The 19,372-nt window shown below is 42.0% G+C and overlaps 2 protein-coding genes across 3 annotated transcripts; both read right to left on the reverse strand.

Annotated features, from left to right (window-relative positions):
* Positions 1-956: 956 nt before the first annotated feature.
* LOC110538308 (erythropoietin receptor) lies at positions 957-7,891 on the reverse strand. Its single transcript, XM_021625039.2, has 8 exons — positions 7,617-7,891; positions 7,108-7,243; positions 6,751-6,917; positions 6,496-6,647; positions 6,192-6,348; positions 5,965-6,052; positions 5,745-5,832; positions 957-3,955 (listed from the first exon to the last, which is right to left on the reverse strand). Exons 1-8 carry the CDS (start codon positions 7,714-7,716, stop codon positions 3,251-3,253), a joined length of 1,593 nt encoding a protein of 530 aa, XP_021480714.2. The 5' UTR covers positions 7,717-7,891; the 3' UTR covers positions 957-3,250.
* A 947-nt stretch (positions 7,892-8,838) lies between these two features.
* On the reverse strand, positions 8,839-19,313 carry rab3a (RAB3A, member RAS oncogene family). Of its 2 annotated transcripts, none has more exons than XM_021622426.2 (5): positions 19,039-19,313; positions 16,056-16,295; positions 11,722-11,840; positions 11,505-11,629; positions 8,839-11,292 (listed from the first exon to the last, which is right to left on the reverse strand). In XM_021622426.2, exons 2-5 carry the CDS (start codon positions 16,293-16,295, stop codon positions 11,105-11,107), a joined length of 672 nt encoding a protein of 223 aa, XP_021478101.1. In that variant the 5' UTR covers positions 19,039-19,313; the 3' UTR covers positions 8,839-11,104.
* Positions 19,314-19,372: the final 59 nt, after the last annotated feature.

Here is a 19,372-nt window from a genome sequence, read left to right on the forward strand (position 1 = left end):
GGCCCCGTCGGGTCATAGCCTCGTTCCAGTCCGAGAGGGAAGGGCATGCTGGTTGGGACTCCTCAGACCCTGTCCTCTCAGTGTTAGACCGCTACTTTCAGGTTAGGTGTACCTTGGACCAGGACTGGAACTCTGCCCCTGCTGTAGCAGGACCACAGGACACGTGGCATGTTTACCTCTCTGGTGCTGGGATCACAGAAGACCCTATTGCTAAGGATGAGGATGACTCAAGTCTGGCACGAGAATGGCGACTGGTCATTTGCCCCAATCGCTCAATGGAGTTTACAATGGTTTGAAATCTATTAAATTACTTCACAGTGGACGAGGAAGAAATAAAAGACATGCAAAAAAAGTATATACTTATATCAAACAATTGCATTCCTAAAGACTGAGATGCAAGGGGAACAGTTTTTTTCCAATGCACAAAATGGTTTTCACTAGTGTTTACAAAAAGTTTTCAGCAAAGTTTTTGTGTGAATTAAACCACTCCTCCGACTGAATCGTACCGTTCCTGACTGCTTTGGCACAATATATTTTTAGTCTGTTCTCCTCCCTTGCCCTGTTGTCTTCTCTCCTACACAATGTGACTTCACATTCAACCATTCAACTGCCCTTTACATTACTTTTCTGTCTAACCGTTGTGCCTGTGGTGCTTTCTAAGATAATTTGTAGAGGGAAGATTAGGCTGATGCTATAGACGGGATAGCAGAGAACGTCACGAAAACGATGCGCACGCTTCAATGGGGCAGAAAGCCGTATGTTGTTGTCATTCTGGGTGGCCAGATAGCTAGCAACAATGACAAGAAACTGCCATGTGGGGGATCTTAAGTGGCTTGTTTCAGCTAGTTTTATCTTACCATGTCTTGTTTTGACTGATGTCATGTCTATGCTAATATGGCAAAAATTTGCTAGCTAGCTAACCATCAACTGTAACTATGTATTTGAGACAACAAGTGCTCATTGTACAAGTTTATTTATGTTTTCAATAAACATTGGAGACAAAATATAGTGTACATGTTGTCAACAATCTAAGCCAACCCTGTCGATTTTGCCACATAGTTGGGCACCTGTCGGTTTTATTGCTAAACAACCAAACCATCTATAGCTATTAGCTGTCAGGGACAATTAGAATGTCTCCACATTTTTCTCAACTAACGGACAACAAGTACATCAAATGGTGCACAGTTTACAAGCATTTCGCTACACCCGCAATAACATCTGCTAAATATGTATATGTGACCAATAACATTTAATTTGCTTTAATGCCATACATTTTTTAAAATCGTATTAGTACAGAAAAAAAACAATATTGTGAAGATATCAAATATAGAAGCGCATCAGAATTGATTAACATTTATGTTATATTTCAGGCATTATATTGACATTTTTGTTGACCATAAAGAGATACTGAGTTACAGAAATTATAGGTTGTCAGAAGTTTCATATAGGTAATCATCACAGTATTATCATAACATGTAATGAAAAAGTCAGGAAACATTCACCAGTTTGTTTAGAAATGAACACAAAAAATAACTGAAAAGCAAAGGGTTTAAAGATAGACAAATTAGGAACTAATTCATATTCCAAATGTTAGTAAACTAAAAATAAACAAAACATTTTTGATTGGAGCCTTTATTCTAAACAAATTTTCACATGGGTTGTTTTTAAAAGATTTCCCCTTATTTACTAGGCTATGTTCTATACCTGTGCTCTGTGAGGGGATTGTGTTCCTCATCTTCTCTGGACAGATCAGAACCTCATCTCATTATGGTAAGATCTAGGTCAGTCATATAAGGAAATTGTTGTGAACTTCACTTGTTATGACGTCCAATGCCCTTTTCCCCAATGCCCAGGCTACTCAACTACTGTCCACATTCTAAGGAACGGGACAATACCACTATCTTGGCAAAGAAACAAAACATGAAACAGATTTAACTTCTTTAGGAAAACCGCCCTAATGTTGGAAACAAATCATTTTGTTGTCATCCACGTTTATTTATTTTCCAAGCTATAGCGTATAATATTTTACATATAGCAGGCTTTTAAAGGACCAAAAAGTTCATCTGCTTTGTTATAGTTTTTGCCATGGAAAGAATATTGCGATACTCTACCACCCTCAAACTAAACTCTGGACCTCGAAGCCAGTTCAACTCCGTTTTCATTGTTCGCCTCTAGTCAGGGACTGATTTAGACCTGTGACTCCAGGTGTGTGCAATTAATTATCAGGTAGAACAGAAAACCAGCAGGCTCCGGACCTTGTAGGGTCAGAGTTGAGTATGCCGACCCTACCACATTGAATTGTCATATTAACATGTGCCTATATATATACACAACTGTATTTTTTACCAATGGACAACTTAAAATGTGACAAGCTTTTTTCAATCTACCCATGCATTTAGCCAAATCATAATTTTTGTTTGTTGGGTGGGAGGAATTACCTACATTTTCAACAAACTGGTGTTTATTTAAACCAAAAAAATAACATTTGAATTATTTACAGTTTCAGCAATTATGGCCTCTCAAAATGTATGATAATATGTAAGATTCAATGAGGTGACAATTAGACAGATATACACACATTCATACACTGGAACCATCATGACTTTTACAACCTTTGTTGATCTATGCATTGCAAGCAAAAGGTGTACAATAGCATCATACTGAAATGTGACACATTGCTTAAACACATTCCTGCACATCCTACAGTACCTCTTCATTCTCGCAGGAGCTTCATGTTAAGACCATGTCTGCATCTTAGTGATACTCTTGTACAGTACACAATAGACAAACACAATATTTACAATTTAAGTGTCAACTTTATCTAGTTATTCCAATAAAAATATAGAAAATAACCTTATAAATTGACCTACAAGATCCAGTGATTTAAGAATATACACATTACACGTGTTTTATAATATCAGCTTTAGAGTGTTTCAGTTGGTCATGTATTTCTCAAACAGCTGCCTTCCGATTGAAGGGATATTGTGAGAATGAGCATGTGACATCCAAAGAAGTATGAAATCCTTATCAGGGATACTTTTGACTTTTCCTCACCAAAGCCTTTGAGCTTAAATGTTGCTTTGTCTGTTATCTCAAAGTTATGAGAGTAGCCTACACCCTGGCTTTTTACATTCCACTGACAAGAAGATGGAGTCCATGTAGAAGCCTTGGCCAAACATCCCAACTGTTTTTCAGCTTCAATGGACCTTTAAGCCTCAGTTCATAGCCTGTTACATAGCTTAGCCTTAATTCAGAATGCAAAGTGGATGGGCGTACCTATGGGTCTTCTGTGTGCAGGGATCTCGTTCTTGTACTCATTGGTATAGATAACTCCCTTCCCAATGTCATCGATCTTATTCGAGCTCATCGGACTGTAATCCATGGAGACGCCTGAGTCGGCCACTGCCATGTAGGTGTACCCGGGGCCCTTGGACGGCCAGGTGTGGTTTGGGTACTCAAAACTGGACTGGGACGAGAGGCGACCCGATCCTGAACTCTGTTGGACGGAGCCCAAGTCTGATCGAGATTCAGAGGATGTCCTTCCAGAGGCAAAGAGAACCTGCAGGGGCAAGGTTTCTTCCAATATGTCGTCCAGAGGCTCCTCCACACTGTGGTTCTGAGCATTGAGGGTGACATAGGCATCATGGGACTCCAGTAGAGAAGACTGGGTCCAGGGTGCAGGGTGCTGATGAATAGCCCGGAGCTGGTCCATCGTCCAGTGCTCCTGGGGGGTTTTTCTCCACCCCTCCATCAATGCAGGATCCACCCTCTTTAGCTTCTTGTCTTCATCCTCCTCCTCACCAAGTGCCTCTGAGGCCTTGGGCGGCAAAGCAGAGCTGGGTAAGGCGGGACCAAGACTAACCTCTGAGAGCACCTCTAGTGGCACAGGGAATTCCTCGGAGTAGAAGTAGGTTGGCCTCAACCATAAGCCTCCAGTGCTGTGGCCCAACCACTCCTATTGACAAACCAAATGAGAGAGGTTCAGGAGTCTGCACTAATATTGAGTCAAGATGAACAGACTACGATACACACAAAGGATATACAGTGCCTTGCGAAAGTATTCGGCCCCCTTGAACTTTGCGACCTTTTGCCACATTTCAGGCTTCAAACATAAAGATATAAAACTGTATTTTTTTGTGAAGAATCAACAACAAGTGGGACACAATCATGAAATGGAACGACATTTATTGGATATTTCAAACTTTTTTTAACAAATAAAAAACTGAAAAATTGGGCGTGCAAAATTATTCAGCCCCCTTAAGCTAATACTTTGTAGCGCCACCTTTTGCTGCGATTACAGCTGTAAGTCGCTTGGGGTATGTCTATCAGTTTTGCACATCGAGAGACTGAAATTTTTTCCCATTCCTCCTTGCAAAACACTTCGAGCTCAGTAAGGTTGGATGGAGAGCATTTGTGAACAGCAGTTTTCAGTTCTTTCCACAGATTCTCGATTGGATTCAGGTCTGGACTTTGACTTGGCCATTCTAACACCTGGATATGTATATTTTTGAACCATTCCATTGTAGATTTTGCTTTATGTTTTGGATCATTGTCTTGTTGGAAGACAAATCTCCGTCCCAGTCTCAGGTCTTTTGATGACTCCATCAGGTTTTCTTCCAGAATGGTCCTGTATTTGGCTCCATCCATCTTCCCATCAATTTTAACCATCTCCCCTGTCCCTGCTGAAGAAAAGCAGGCCCAAACCATGATGCTGCCACCACCATGTTTGACAGTGGGGATGGTGTGTTCAGCTGTGTTGCTTTTACGCCATACATAACGTTTTGCATTGTTGCAAAAAGTTATATTTTGGTTTCATCTGACCAGAGCACCTTCTTCCACATGTTTGGTGTGTCTCCCAGGTGGCTTGTGGCAAACTTTAAACAACACTTTTTATGGATATCTTTAAGAAATGGCTTTCTTCTTGCCACTCTTCCATAAAGGCCAGATTTGTGCAATATACAACTGATTGTTGTCCTATGGACAGAGTCTCCCACCTCAGCTGTAGATCTCTGCAGTTCATCCAGAGTGATCATGGGCCTCTTGGCTGCATCTCTGATCAGTCTTCTCCTTGTATGAGCTGAAAGTTTAGAGGGACGGCCAGGTCTTGGTAGATTTGCAGTGGTCTGATACTCCTTCCATTTCAATATTATCACTTGCACAGTGCTCCTTGGGATGTTTAAAGCTTGGGAAATCTTTTTGTATCCAAATCCGGCTTTAAACTTCTTCACAACAGTATCTCGGACCTGCCTGGTGTGTTCCTTGTTCTTCATGATGCTCTCTGCGCTTTTAACGGACCTCTGAGACTATCACAGTGCAGGTGCATTTATACGGAGACTTGATTACACACAGGTGGATTGTATTTATCATCATTAGTCATTTAGGTCAACATTGGATCATTCAGAGATCCTCATTGAACTTCTGGAGAGAGTTTGCTGCACTGAAAGTAAAGGGGCTGAATAATTTTGCACGCCCAATTTTTTAGTTTTTGATTTGTTCAAAAAGTTTGAAATATCCAATAAATGTCATTCCACTTCATGATTGTGTCCCACTTGTTGTTGATTCTTCACAAAAAAATACAGTTTTATATCTTCATGTTTGAAGCCTGAAATGTGGCAAAAGGTCGCAAAGTTCAAGGGGGCCGAATACTTTCGCAAGGCACTGTAGATAAGCACTGCACAGGGTACTTCATACCGAGTTTCATATTCCAAGGATACGAAGAATAATACTGGATTTATTTGTCTCACCTGAAAGTCACCGCCATAAACCTTAAAGAGGCCTTGGAACTTGCTTTCAGGGGTGGGAATGATTGGCCAGATCTTCTTCAACAGGAACCTGAGGACAGTATTGTACAGTCTTATTCCATAAATACACCACTGAGGATGTCTCTACAAAGGAGATCACTAAAGAGTGTAGTTACAGTGGTAGACTAAGAACATTGGAAACTTGTTGTTTATGGTAACTGACCTGCGATGAGACATGAGCACAAGGAGAGACAGCAGGGTGAGGACGAGAGAGATGATGAGACTCAGGGACACGATGAGAGGGTCCAAGTCTGCAAATAAGATAACACATCAACAAGGTTACACCAGGGATGAAATCCAAGGGAGGGATCCCTCACAAATAGAACAAAGATGTTTAGCTCACGAGACAAGCGCATTATTTTGGTGACCGTGTGAATGTTTGAAGCTTACCACCAGGCATTGTTTCCATCAGTACCGGGTCAGTCCAGGCGCTCCAGTAGCCGCTGTAGCTGATGCCGTCCAGTTTGACACGAATGCGCACCTTGTACTTAGTGCCTGACTGCAGACCACGCAAGATGAGCTCAGAGCTGGCTTGCACCTCCTCCACCTGAAGACGAGATGATAATGCATTGTCATTGACACATCTCTGCCGAAGGCCAAGAAAGGAACGGCACCATTATTCACAAGAACTTCAAACGTTTCTCTTGTCTGATAACAAACTTCTACCTCTGATATGAGTGTGTGTTGTTCATACCTTTCCAATGTGGCTCCCTGCCATGGCGTAGCTGACCTCGTACATCATGCTGTCACCCATGTACTTGAGAGAGGGAGGCAGCCAGCTGGCCTTCAGCTGCCCCTGCATCCCTGTACTCGTCAATGTCAGATTGGCAGGCGGGTCTAACAGGACTGACACACAGACATGAAAAGAAAATGTCATTCCTAAATCCTGAGAAAAAAACAAATGGAATAGTTCCCAAAAGTTACCCACAACCAAAACTCTATAACTCACAGACAGCTTCAATGAAGAGACTGCGGTTGTGGATCAGCAGGTCGTCCCGAAACACTCGGATGTCAAGGGGCACAAATAATTGAGTCTGGGACAACCTGCAAAAATACAGCCTCTTGCCACCTGCTGCTGGTAGGGCAGTTATGGAACACTCACTGCTGTTCTCATTCCTGCAGAGGAGGAGACATTTGGATTGTTTACACTTTGTATAAAGTTTCTAGGCTAAATGGAAAATTGAGGTGATCATTCTTCAAAACACATGTTCATAGCAAGTAGCTACCCTCTACCAAGACAGGGTGAGAGGATATGGTACACGTAGCAGCAATTATTAACTGAACGCTTTGCCTGATCATGACGTACTGGTATGTGTATATGAATGAGTATTGGTCAGCAGAGCCAGCCCTTTCCTCATCCTCCTCCCAGAAGCAGGTGAGGTCTGACATCCCTTCAGCAAAGCACTTTGGATTCTCTGGCTCAGCGTGGAGCAGCAGAGCCACTGTGTGGACAAGGGAGGGAAGTCGTAGTCCACAAGGAAAATATGTGTTGGGGCATTATTGGTTTTAACAATTTAGTAAACACAGATGAAGACTTAAAGTAAGTCTCCAAACAGCTCCAGAGGAATGACTATTGATGATTAAGTGATTATTATAACTTTTTTTAACAGCTATTAAATTGACCAAATTGTGCAAGGAAACAAAAACTTTTGACAATTGATAACCCGTATCTATCTTAACCCAAATCTAAAACATCAAACCTATTATGTTGAAATACAAAATATAACATGATTGAAAATCAGCGTTGTAATTGTAAACACTTGTGTTACAGAAGGTGAAGAAAACAAGTAGGCTATTTGGGAAAATGTGTCCTACCTTTAGTTTCCAAAGCTTGTGCACCATGCACGATGGATGTTTTCTGAGCGCAAAATAATACACAAAATACCAACAGCTTATTCAGGTTATCATTTGTCATCTTTTTGTCTCCTCTGAGAACAAAGCGGCCTACGCGTTCTGTTGTACTGCATAACTGGTTGGCAACCAGCTCCAAACGTCTGTTTTGTGACAGTCTGTCTCCGAGATACTATGGATAGTGCAACACAGTTGTGCATGCATCACAGGAGATAAGGTGTGCGCGGGTGTCCAAGCCAAGCTGTTTACTTTTTACTCAAACCCAACTGTAGAGGTGGAGCATACAAAATATTTTCACTCATGTCTGTGGGCGGGACTAGAGTAAGGTTACAACATGCTTCCATTGGAACAATATGTCCCCCCAAACCACAGGGAACCTTGGAGAAAGCTGAGGGCCACAACACAACTCTAAGTGACAACTGCATTTAGTTGTAGTGGGTATTTTTTTCGACATGCATAAGTGAGGTTCCTTATTGTGAGGAACAAAGGAGGCACGTGGCAGACATACACAGGTAATAGGGTAGGCCTAATAACTGAAAACCCACATGGAGCCAGTGAACTCACAACTCGGCATAAACGGTCTCTTATCTCTGACCTACACCCATGTTTTTGAGCTCGACCTGCGTTATCTGTATTGCAAGGGGTAGTGTCCCGTGATAAGCATGGGGGCGTTTAGGCTCACCCCAACCCTACATAATTTGAATGTAATTTAGCCTGGCCTTACATCACTTGACTTGTGGGTTCAGGCGGAGGATTTCTCATTTGGCACTAAGGAAGATCACTGATAGGCACCAGTATATGATGTAAGACTACACTATGATGCAAAAATATAAAAAGGTTACAAAACATTGCATGTAGATTAACTGCAAAGGACACAGAAAGGCTGTGGTTAACTGGTAGGTGACAGGAAAGGGCACCAGGAAACCTCTTATTGTTGAGGAGGACCACGGCAGTGTGGTTTTCTGTGTCGTTAGATTAAACCCCCCCCCCCCCATCCAAATGGGAAGGGAGGTAGGACGTAAGGCCATAAATTATAGATGGTATCACCATGAAGACTAACCTAACCACATAGAACATGGGTCTCAAGCCTTTGTCCGCTTGACTGCATAGATGTTGTGCTTTCACAAGTTCTAATCATCTAAATGATTTTAGCATCAGGATTGCACAATAAAACGACAACTCAGCATTTATATTTTGTAATGAAGTCTTTATTTTCATAAACACATGCAATGTATATGCCTTTTCTAATAAGATTTTCCATCAAACAAAGAGCCTTAAATAGGAACAAAACAAATATACATTGACACAACAGTATAGTTCCCCCTTAATAGTATAACAAACCTCCTATATAACCTATGGAATGCCAGACTACACAAAACTAACCAATTCCACAGAAAAAAAATAAAAGGATAAAATGACTCACAACTTCAGATGAACATAATTATCCAAAAAAACATGCTTTTTGAATCAACTGACATTGAAGTATTTAGATAAACTGGGTATCAGTGCATCAGCATGTGATTTAAAGAAGTCCTCCTCAGGACTTTCAGTAAAACCTCACCACTTTCAATCCAGTTACCTTCAGCAGCAGAAAGAAAAACACTATTTAAATACACTGACAAACACCACCCAGGAGAAAGCTTTACAACTTGGGCATAATGCAGATGTAATGTGGGGTATAGTGTTTTTACTTTTACACAGCTATAAAAGGTTAACAGTTAAGTCTGCAGTAAAATGTTTCACACCACAACGAGACCACTTGCTCGTGGTAGGAGATGAACAGGGGAAATCACTTGATACAAATCAGCCCGCTAATATCAAACAGCGAGTCAGCATCAGCTGTGCATCCAGGTGGATAAGTGTCTTTGTGATAAGCAATGGGAGAGAGTAGGCGCTCATGAATACTTTTGGCGTGCTTTGACCCAACCCCTCAGCTTTAGCAGTGCTTTGGCGTGAAAACATAAGGCTGCTATCACGCCAAGACCGTGCCTGTCCCTAACTGATGGCCAGTGAACAGTGTGGGGCTAGTGATAGGGAAATGGCAGTGTCTGTGAGTAACAGAGGACCAATGAACAGTGTGGGGCTAGTGATAGGGAAATGGCAGTGTCTGTGAGTAACAGAGGACCAATGAACAGTGTGGGGCTAGTGATAGGGAAATGGCAGTGTCTGTGAGTAACAGAGGACAAATGAACAGTGTGGGGCTAGTGATAGGGAAATGGCAGTGTCTGTGAGTAACAGTGGGCCGGAGAACAGGGAGATAGATGCATGTCTCTCCAGTCCAGTTGGAGAGATGCATATTTTTTCTACTGAAGCCATCCAAGCAGTGCAATGGAATGCACTGTACATGCTTTAGGTGCACCATTTGTCTTTCTGTTTAAGCATATGATTTGGAAAATGAATTAACATGGGTGTCATGCTTGGCCAATCACCACGCTTTAATTAGGCTACTTCATAGACAGTAACTTAGATGTAAGAACAGTACAGTAACATCATGCAAGTAATGCAGGCAGTTTAAACTGGCACATCCAGATTACAATTACAGGACACTGTTGAAGCCTTGTGCAATCGGGTTGGAAAGTATAAGAACAATGAGTAGGAAGGGAGCACAGAGGGGTGAGCGGGGACATGCCAGAGCAGATCACATGACGCGTGTCAGTGTCACTAGTGTTATACGACTTCCTCCCAGACAAACATCCTAGAGCACAACATTGCTCTAACATTGTTTGGAGCAGAATCTCATACTTTTCACCTTCTCTTTCCCATAAGCAGTAGTGGTTAATTAAGAAAGTCTCAAAATTATTGCACAATTATTCTGAGGACAAGGCAAAATTGCATCTTCAGTGTCACAGAGTAAAGCATGGAGGTCAGGGAAATAAGGAAGCAAAAGGCCAAAGCAGCAGAATAACTCAGTTTTGTGATTGTCTGGATGATGTCATCTGATTTCATTAATTACAGTTACATCTAGATTTTGATCAAGGATATGACAGCAAAAATGTGGATTTTTTTTTTCAGGTTTTGGGGTGCTGTTTTCTGTCCGGTTTTGAATTCTGAGAAGTTTAGTCCAATGAATACATTCGAAGCAGAGCACCTAGCCAGGGGGCATCCAAAACAAAAGCACCTTCTGCTCTGTTTGAGTCTTGAACTATTATATTTTAATTCATTAAACTCTGAACACAATGACCTAAAATAATGACATGGGGTGAAGGCCACAGTACACAAGAGAGATGGGGCCTTTTCAGGGAATACAGAAACTAGAGCAGGGGATATGTGGGATAACGCTGGATGGACCGAGGGGAGGGGACCAATGGTTCTCAGCTGGCTGCTTTATGGTTTTCACTGTAGTGGCTGTGTTAGGGGGTGTGAGATTGGGGTGTAGTTTGAGGTGTACTCTCTATACTTCAGGCACAGTGCCAGGGTTTGTTGTGGGGCTGTGAGGAGAAGTGAGGCGGGATTTAGCAGCCACAGCCCCCATGGTTCTCTGGAGGCGAGTCCTGTAGACTGGTGCTCCTGTGATTGGACAACAGGTTGGCATCTCCGCCCATGCTCTCGTTCATCTTCTCACAGATGACGTCTACCAGCCGCTCAAACACCTGCTTCACGTTGATGTTGTCCTTGGCGCTGGCCTCGAAGAACTGGAACCCTGTCAGACAGAGACAGGGAAATTGAGTAGAGTAATTACTTACTGTGGAGAGATTTCAAGAAAAGCAGATGAGATATTTAGACTTAAGTGTTCGGTGTCCCCTGTTATATCTGTGTGTAAGTGTGTTCTCATGAGGTCAGTATGCTGTGGTAGTGTGACCTCTTGGTGTATAGTCTTTGCGAAGACTGCATGCTGTCGTGGATACTACTCACCAAGATCTTCGGCCAGTCTCTGGCCTTCCTCTGTGGGGACTAGCCTGTCATCCTCCAGTTCACACTTGTTTCCCACCAGGATCACCTGTGCGTTGTCCCAAGAGTATGTCTTAATCTGAGTTGCCCTGTATGACCGAGGTGAGAGTAGACGAATGCACAGTCTGAGAAGGCAGCAAGGTCAATATGGAAATGATGGAACCTTCCACCTGTCACTCACCAGTCCTGAACTGCGTTGAAGGAGTCCTGGTTGGTGATGTCATACATGAGCAGGAAGCCCATGGCTCCTCTGTAGTAGGCTGTGGTGATGGTACGGTAGCGCTCCTGTCCCGCTGTGTCCTGTGGGGAACATGATGGATGGTCATTCTTTACAGGTTGGGTTTGGGAACATGTTACATTGTGTGGTATTTTGTGAGACCAGAAGGGGGCAATATTGACTAAGGCCTACAGACTTGAGATGCTAGAGGTGAATGTGTGTATACGCTTGTAAATATTCAGTAGGTCTAGAAAAGACTACAATAAAAATAAAAAATTGCTATTTGACATTAATAAACATACTTCTGTGATAGTGCCTTGTTCTTTAAATTGTCCTATCAGCCTAAACCTTCCCACCCAAAGCCACTGTCAACTTCAGACTATTAGAAATTAAAGTGTCAGATACATGATTAAACAAAGACTAATGTCTACATTTGTCATGTCCATCTGGTCAAACAACAAACCCTGGCCCACTAACAAGAACACGGAGAGCGTCAGATGTCGATAACAGCTCTCTGGTGCTGAAAGATACCTGTTTATCGGAAACATCTTTTTTTTTTACAATTTATTTTACCTTTATTTAAGTCAGTTAAAGAACAAATTCTTATTGTCAATGAGGGCCTAGGAACAGTTCAGGGGCAGAATGACAGATTTGTACCTTGTCAGCTCAGGGATTTGAACTTGCAACCTTTCAGTTACTAGTCTAACATTCTAACCACTAGGCTACGCTGCCACCCCTTTCAATTAAGTAGAGGTTGAGTGTGATGTCAGAGTTGCATCCCTAGAAAAGGTTAACGTGAAAAAAAGTCAAGCAGGTGTGGGGATTAAATTGGCACGGCAACGATCCTTGGCCGTCGCTTGGTAACCTGGCCTGGGTCCCTCATTTGCATTGGAGGACTTCACATCACTGAATAGCGGGGTGGGTGTTTTATGAATGTTTCATTAGGGCTAATAGTGTGCAGGGTAGTCAGCCGAACAAACTGCCACCGATTTAGAGATTGCAAGAAATAGAGCTGTTCTTAACTTAGAGCAGGTGCCGGGCTAGAGAGACAAGTGCTCTGTAAGTGTGTGAGGAGGTGTATCCGCAGCGGTGTACTTCTGTTAAATGACCTTACCCAGAAGGAGGGTCTGCGTCATCTCAGGGTCATTTGTTTCATTTATGAATGAAAGATACCAGATGCATATCTTATCTGATATGTGCAGACATTATCAAATATTTGGCATAGTAATGGATCTTACGGTTGCACTAACAAAATACACCGTCTCCACAACTATCTATACACCAAGTAAAGAAAATACTGTCCAAAAGCATATGCATGATGACAATAAAGTGTAAAATGGTTGGGGATCAGAGCCATTGATGTCACTAGGACCCTTCTCAGCATGCGTCACCTGGTCCTGCCGCCCACACCAAGCAGGGACACAATCTAAGCCCTGGGCTTTGTGGTTCCGACACCAGGTGTGTCATTGTGCAGTTAACATATTGCCATGTGGTGTATCCTCCTAGAATAAACAGTATGGTTCAGGTTGAGGAAGTAGATAATAGATAGACCATAATGGTTCTATAGAAGGCTTCAAATTAAACTCATTTTTAAAACCATGATAAAAAATAATTTCTAGCCTTTCATGCCACAGACGCGGAGGAAAGCTTGCAGCAGTGTGGACAGCGCACCACCTGTACACCCTTCATAGATTGGTGAGGCTCAGAGGGTTTGAGTGAAAACAGGACGCTGCAGATTAAACGCCATCCAAATAGGGTTGTTCATTAACTGTACACTTGCTCTCGAAGCCAGGGCTCATTTATTGAACATGGTTGCTACTTCCACACCTCCAATGTATGAGGCAAACTGAGGAAGGTTTCATTCTTCTGTGATTTGAAAATCACTGGATGCTCATCGGATGGCATTCAGTGATCCCAGCCACCACTGACGACATTAAGCCAAATCACGTGTCCTAGGTGGAAACAGGGTCAGTGCGTCAGTCAGCTTGGTTTTGATGTGTACATTGGTGTGGACACGGTTGCTGCTGATTCATCTTGATTGAATACAATACCATATAGGATGTTTGTCTTGTTTAAACAGCATTCACTGTACGTGGAAATAGTTTGCTTTGAAACACTTTCAGACCTCAGGGGACTAGGCTAAAGATAAATAAATTGTAAAAATCTGGTAGCTCTGTAATTCAAGTATTTTCACAGAACCTGATATTTTTTCCCACTAATTGGTCTTTTGACCAATCAGTTCAGCTTTGAAAAAGATCTGATGTGAAAAGATCTGTGGTTGGTCAATAGACCAATAAGTGGAAAATGGATCAGAATTGGTCTGCCTGTCAAACACAGCCTTAGTCTCTAGAGCATGTGGTACAAGCAGCAGCAACACATTGCAGTAGCTTGAGATGAGAAACCAAGTTTTCTGCAAAACATACAAGAGAGACAGAGGGTAAAATCATTGGTGGAAAAAAATACTCAATTGTCATAATTGAGTAAAAGCAAAGATACCTTAATAGACCTCTAGTGACTACCCATCCCGCATGCGGGAGCGTAATCATCGATTGACACTAATTAGCATAACGAAACGGACATAAATATGCCTAGAAAATATTCCTATTCATGAAAATCACAAATGAAATACATTGAGACACAGCCTTAGCCTTTTGTTAATCACCCTGTCATCTCAGATTTTCAAAATATGTTTTACAGCCAAAGCTAGACAAGCATTTGTGTAAGTTTATCGATAGCCTAGTATAGCATTTTGTCCAGCTAGCAGCAGGTAACTTGGTCACGGAAATCAGAAAAGCAATCAAATTAAATCGTTTACCTTTGATGAGCTTCGGATGTTTTCACTCACGAGACTCCCAGTTAGATAGCAAATGTTCCTTTTTCCCAAAATATTATTTTTGTAGGCAAAATAGCTCCGTTTGTTCTTCACGTTTGGCTGAGAAATCGCCCGGAAATTGCAGTCACGAAAACACCAAAAATATTCCAAATTAGCTCCATAATATCGACAGAAACATGGCAAACGTTGTTTATAATCAATCCTCAAGGTGTTTTTCAAATATCTATTCAATAATATATCCGCCGGGACAATTCGTTTTTCAGTAGGACCGATTGGAATAATGGCTACCTCTGTATTTTACGCGAGAGTCACTCTGGGAGCCATCAGGTGACCACTTGCGCAATGTAGCCGCTTACGGGTATTCTTCAACATAAATGAGTAAAACTACGTCACAATGCTGTAGACACCTTCAGGAATACGGAGAAAGAGTAATCTGGTTGATAGCCCATTCACTGCACAATAGAGACACATTGGAACGCAGCGCTTTCAAAACATGAGGCACTTCCGGATTTGATTTTTCTCAGGCTTTCGCCTACAACATCAGTTCTGTTATACTCACAGACAATATTTTTACAGTTTTGGAAACTTTAGAGTATTTTCTATCCTAACCTGTCAATTATATGCATATTCTAGCATCTTGTCCTGACAAAATATCCTGTTTACTACAGGAACGTTATTTTTCCAAAAATGAAAATACTGCCCCCTAGTCACAAAAGGATTTATTAATAGAAGATGACTGAAGTGAAAGTCACCCAGTAAAATACTACTTAAGTCTTAAAGCTTCTGGTTTTAAATGTACTTAATTACAGTGGTGGAAAAACTAATAAAATTGTCATGCTTAAGTAAAGGTAAAAAATGACATGCTATAAATCTAATTCCTTATATTAAGCAAACCCGATGGCATGATTTACGGAAAGCCAGGGGTACACTCCAACACTCAGACATCTTTTAAAAATGCAGTATTTGTGTTTAGTGAGTTCACCAGAGGCGTTATATTGATAGGCGTGTGAATTGGACCATATTGTTGTCCTGAGTGAGCATTCGAAATGTAATGTATACTTTTGGGTGTCAAGGAAAGTGTATGGTAGTAAAAAGTACATATTTTCTTTAGGAATAAAATGGAGTAAAATTTGTCAAATATTAATTGTAAAGTACCCCCAAACAACGACTTAAGTAGTACTTCAAAGTATTTTTACACCACTGTGTAAAATGCAAGGGCCTTGCAGATGAAAGTTGGTGATTGACCCACTATAGAATTATCAGCCATCTTGTCAGAAAAACTCAATTCAATAGCAAAGGATTTGGCCTATGGATTTATATTCTGGTTTAATACAGAAGACAACTTTCTTCTTGATGGGATGTGTATGAGAGTCCACTATGATGGCAAAAATGTGGCATAAAGGTGGCAATCATGTTTTAGAGACCATAGCTGGCATGTGGGACAAAATGCATAAGGCTAACTCACCCATATCTGTAGCTTTATCCTTTTCTCATTGCGGAAGACGGTCTTGACCTTGAAGTCTATGCCCACGGTGGAGACAAAGGCTGGGGTGAAGGAGTCATCAGCATAGCGGAACAGGAAGCTGGTCTTCCCCACACTGCTGTTGCCAATGATCAGCAGCTTGAACATGTAGTCAAAGTTCTGGTCAGCCGCATCCTTCTGGGCAGGCTGCTGCTGAAGGCGAGAGTCATTCACTGACGCCATCTAGAAGGGAAGGCAAAGGTGTGAGAGGTGATACTACAGCTCAGGGTGAATTAAACACAATCATCAGGTTAGAGGCTCGTAAGTAAGCCTTTCACTGTAACCTGTTGTAGTCGGCGCATGTGACATAACATTTGATGAGTCTTTCAATTTCATACCAACAGTTGGTAGGTAAAATCAACAGGCCAGGCCCAGTCCCCTAAATTGTTATGATCCAGTAATGAAGGGTTGCGGGGAATTTAAAACCTGCTCGTCATAGCTATTATGACTCAGTCACTTGCAGGCTGCAAGCATCTGCCACTGGGTATCAAATTGCCCACCATAAAGACCTTTTAGTGTCTGTCACTCGTTCCTAAAAGTGGGTGTAATGACTGCAAGGAATGGGCGTGAAAGGAGAGTCCATGGTCTCCCTCCTCACCCTCAGCTGATCAATCAGGGCTGTACACCACAGCTTCCCTCTGATGAGGACTGTCTCCTTGGAGACCGGTCCAGAACATAACCGCCAGGCCAATTAATGGGCCAGGCCAGCTAGCTCAGCATGTCCATCTTAAGATGTAGTGATATTTAACAACAAAGGGGAATGTAGAGGACGGTCCACAGACACTATTGTGGGGCAAAGAAAATCTGTTGTTGAAGCTGTATCACTACGATTCCATGTTTGTGCCCACAGAGATTATAGGGGTGTGAGAGTGAGTCACTGCCCCTTACTTTTAACATGGGGGATGACCTGTGCGGTACATGTGTTAAATATGGCAAATGCATGATGTACAGGCCAAAACAATTTTGTAAAGATTCTGTGCAAAAGGCAGGTCTACTATAATCCCCTATCACATGGCACCAATCAAACTTTCATCTGACCATTGCTTTGTGGGTCTGAAGTCATTGGATCATAGGTCCCACACTGTACAAAGAATATGCGGGAAACCCATTGGATCAAATGTTGTATTCCCCTCAGAACGTAAGCCTGCTAAATCCTGGTCACATCATGCACATTTACACTGTGGCTCAAGAAGTCTTTAAGGCAAAATAATATTTGGGGAAACTGTTTTTCTACCCTAAATCTGTGACAACTGTTGTGCTGCTGAGGCAATGAGTAGCCTACAATATCACTCAATTCAATATCCAATAATAATATGATATAATCCAGCCCAATGCTGCAGTCATACTGTCCAAATTATTCTAAGATATTAGAGACCAAAGTTACTGGATGATGAAGTGTTGAGAAACACATGGCCAAAACTCTTTATGGACAAGTAGCATTAGATCACTTTGACCAGGGGGTGATGAATTTAATACTGGCATGCCACCATCTGCCACAATAATCGGGTACATCTCTGACGGGACAGATTTTACATCACTGTCATCACAGAACAGGCCTCCACTTAGTAGAGTTGAAATGGGAGTAATTTTTTAATGCATTGGAGAAGCATTAGTTCTGTAAAACAAATAGAGGCCATTATGGTGAATAGGCCTAGTGTGGTCTCTCAGCTGGCACTGTTTGCTGAGTAAGGTGCCTGGCTGTTATTGGAAATTAACTCTTGGTTGGCAGCTGTCTGTTCCCTATTAAAGAATGGTCGTAAACACAGGTGAAGGAGGTAGGTTAGTAAATTGTAGTGGTTTCAGTATACCTGGACAAACTCAAATGAGTAGCACAATAAGTAGGCCGATACTTTTGTGTCAACTCACTCACTCACTCTACCCATCATATTGAAAGTTGTCAAGTGTCCATTCTCCATCTCTATAAGCCCTTGATCATGACTCTCAGTTTCATGACATTACACATAAGTTATTGGACAAAGGCATCTTCTGTATGGGGGAGTTTTGTTAAGAGCCCCGATGCTCAATCTGAACATTAACAAGCGTCTGTTTTGGAAGCATAAGGACCTTATCTTTCATACCAGTGAAAAACCATTTAAAAAGGTTGAATTGATACACCTTGATAGGGTTAGTGTCAGTGGAGGACGACTCCTAATAATGGCTGGAAAGGAGTGAATGGCATCAAACACATGGAACCTATGTGTTTGATGTATTTTAACCATTCCACTCCAGCCATTAGCACGAGCCTGTCCTCCCCAATTAAGGTGCCACCAACCTCCTGTGGTTAGTGTTCCCACAAGGCCATATCTCCATGTTACAGAGCTTGTTTACTGAAGATAAGAGGCGACCGACCACCTGTGCTAATTAGCCATGGTGAGTGTTCTGAACACCTGTATGTAAGCGTAACTCGGGAGGTATAGTTTTGTCAGATGGAGGCACTCATAGCTGCATAGATCTGTGCATTTTTTTATTTGAAGGATTCTTTCTCGCTAATGCAAATGCCACATAGCAAGCGATGATTTGACGTTTCAAAACGTTGAAACAGCGTCAGGATTTTAGTTCACATGAGGTAGTCATGGATGAAGCTAATGGCTGAAAACTGTAGGGAGAAGGCACATGCCGCCTAGAGTGTGACCGCTATATGATATATGATATAGAACTGCCAAAGTAGACCCTATACAGAGAATGCGTGTGAAGAAAATCCGTCGGTACATCAAATCGCACCAGGTGCTCGAGCCTCGAGGATTAATTGGCGATGACTCGAAAACCTGTTGTCACATTATAGAAACATGTAAAACTAAGTCCAGTGTACATTAAATTGAGTTAAGTAAACGAGAATACAATGCCCAGCAAGTTATTTATATTTGTACATGAAGGAAGCTGGACAAAGGCGCAGAAAACATTTACCAAACTTTTTCCAACCACTTACCTAATCTATGGAAAAGGAAATTCTTTGACTTTAACCTTCAATGTTATTTCCTTTCAATTGAAGAGTGAAAGTTCCCTAGGGTCTTCAACAACCTGAATTCTCTTTCCGCCCACGGCTTTCTGCCTCACCGTTTTCCTCTGAGCGTTTGCGGAATAGAACAGGCAGCTCCCGGATCTCGTTTGTGTACAAAGGAGCACCCACCCTTCGAGAGCGCAGCAGTCAGTGTAGTGGCCACCTCACACGACAGTATTCACACAGCTATAATCTCTCACACACTTCCAGAGAGCAAATTTCCTGTACTTTATGATCCCTCACTCAGCTCTAGCCTGTTTCG

This window comes from Oncorhynchus mykiss, chromosome 12, assembly GCF_013265735.2.
Source record: "Oncorhynchus mykiss isolate Arlee chromosome 12, USDA_OmykA_1.1, whole genome shotgun sequence".
Lineage (NCBI taxonomy): Eukaryota > Metazoa > Chordata > Actinopteri > Salmoniformes > Salmonidae > Oncorhynchus > Oncorhynchus mykiss.

What these genes read in the sequence shown, in the direction of transcription:
- rab3a (XM_021622426.2), bottom strand. Translation starts at nt 16,295, where the DNA reads ATGGCGTCAGTGAATGACTCTCGCCTTCAGCAGCAGCCTGCCCAGAAG. An exon ending in TTCAACGCAGTTCAGGACTG is followed by an intron (nt 11,630 to 11,721) that starts GTGAGTGACAGG and finishes TCGGTCATACAG; the next exon opens with GGCAACTCAGATTAAGACAT. An exon ending in GAGACTGGCCGAAGATCTTG is followed by an intron (nt 11,293 to 11,504) that starts GTGAGTAGTATC and finishes TCTGTCTGACAG; the next exon opens with GGTTCCAGTTCTTCGAGGCC.
- LOC110538308 (XM_021625039.2), bottom strand. Translation starts at nt 7,716, where the DNA reads ATGACAAATGATAACCTGAATAAGCTGTTGGTATTTTGTGTATTATTT. An exon ending in TCATTCATATACACATACCA is followed by an intron (nt 6,918 to 7,107) that starts GTACGTCATGAT and finishes CCTCCTCTGCAG; the next exon opens with GAATGAGAACAGCAGTGAGT. An exon ending in TTTATGGCGGTGACTTTCAG is followed by an intron (nt 3,956 to 5,744) that starts GTGAGACAAATA and finishes GTTTGTCAATAG; the next exon opens with GAGTGGTTGGGCCACAGCAC.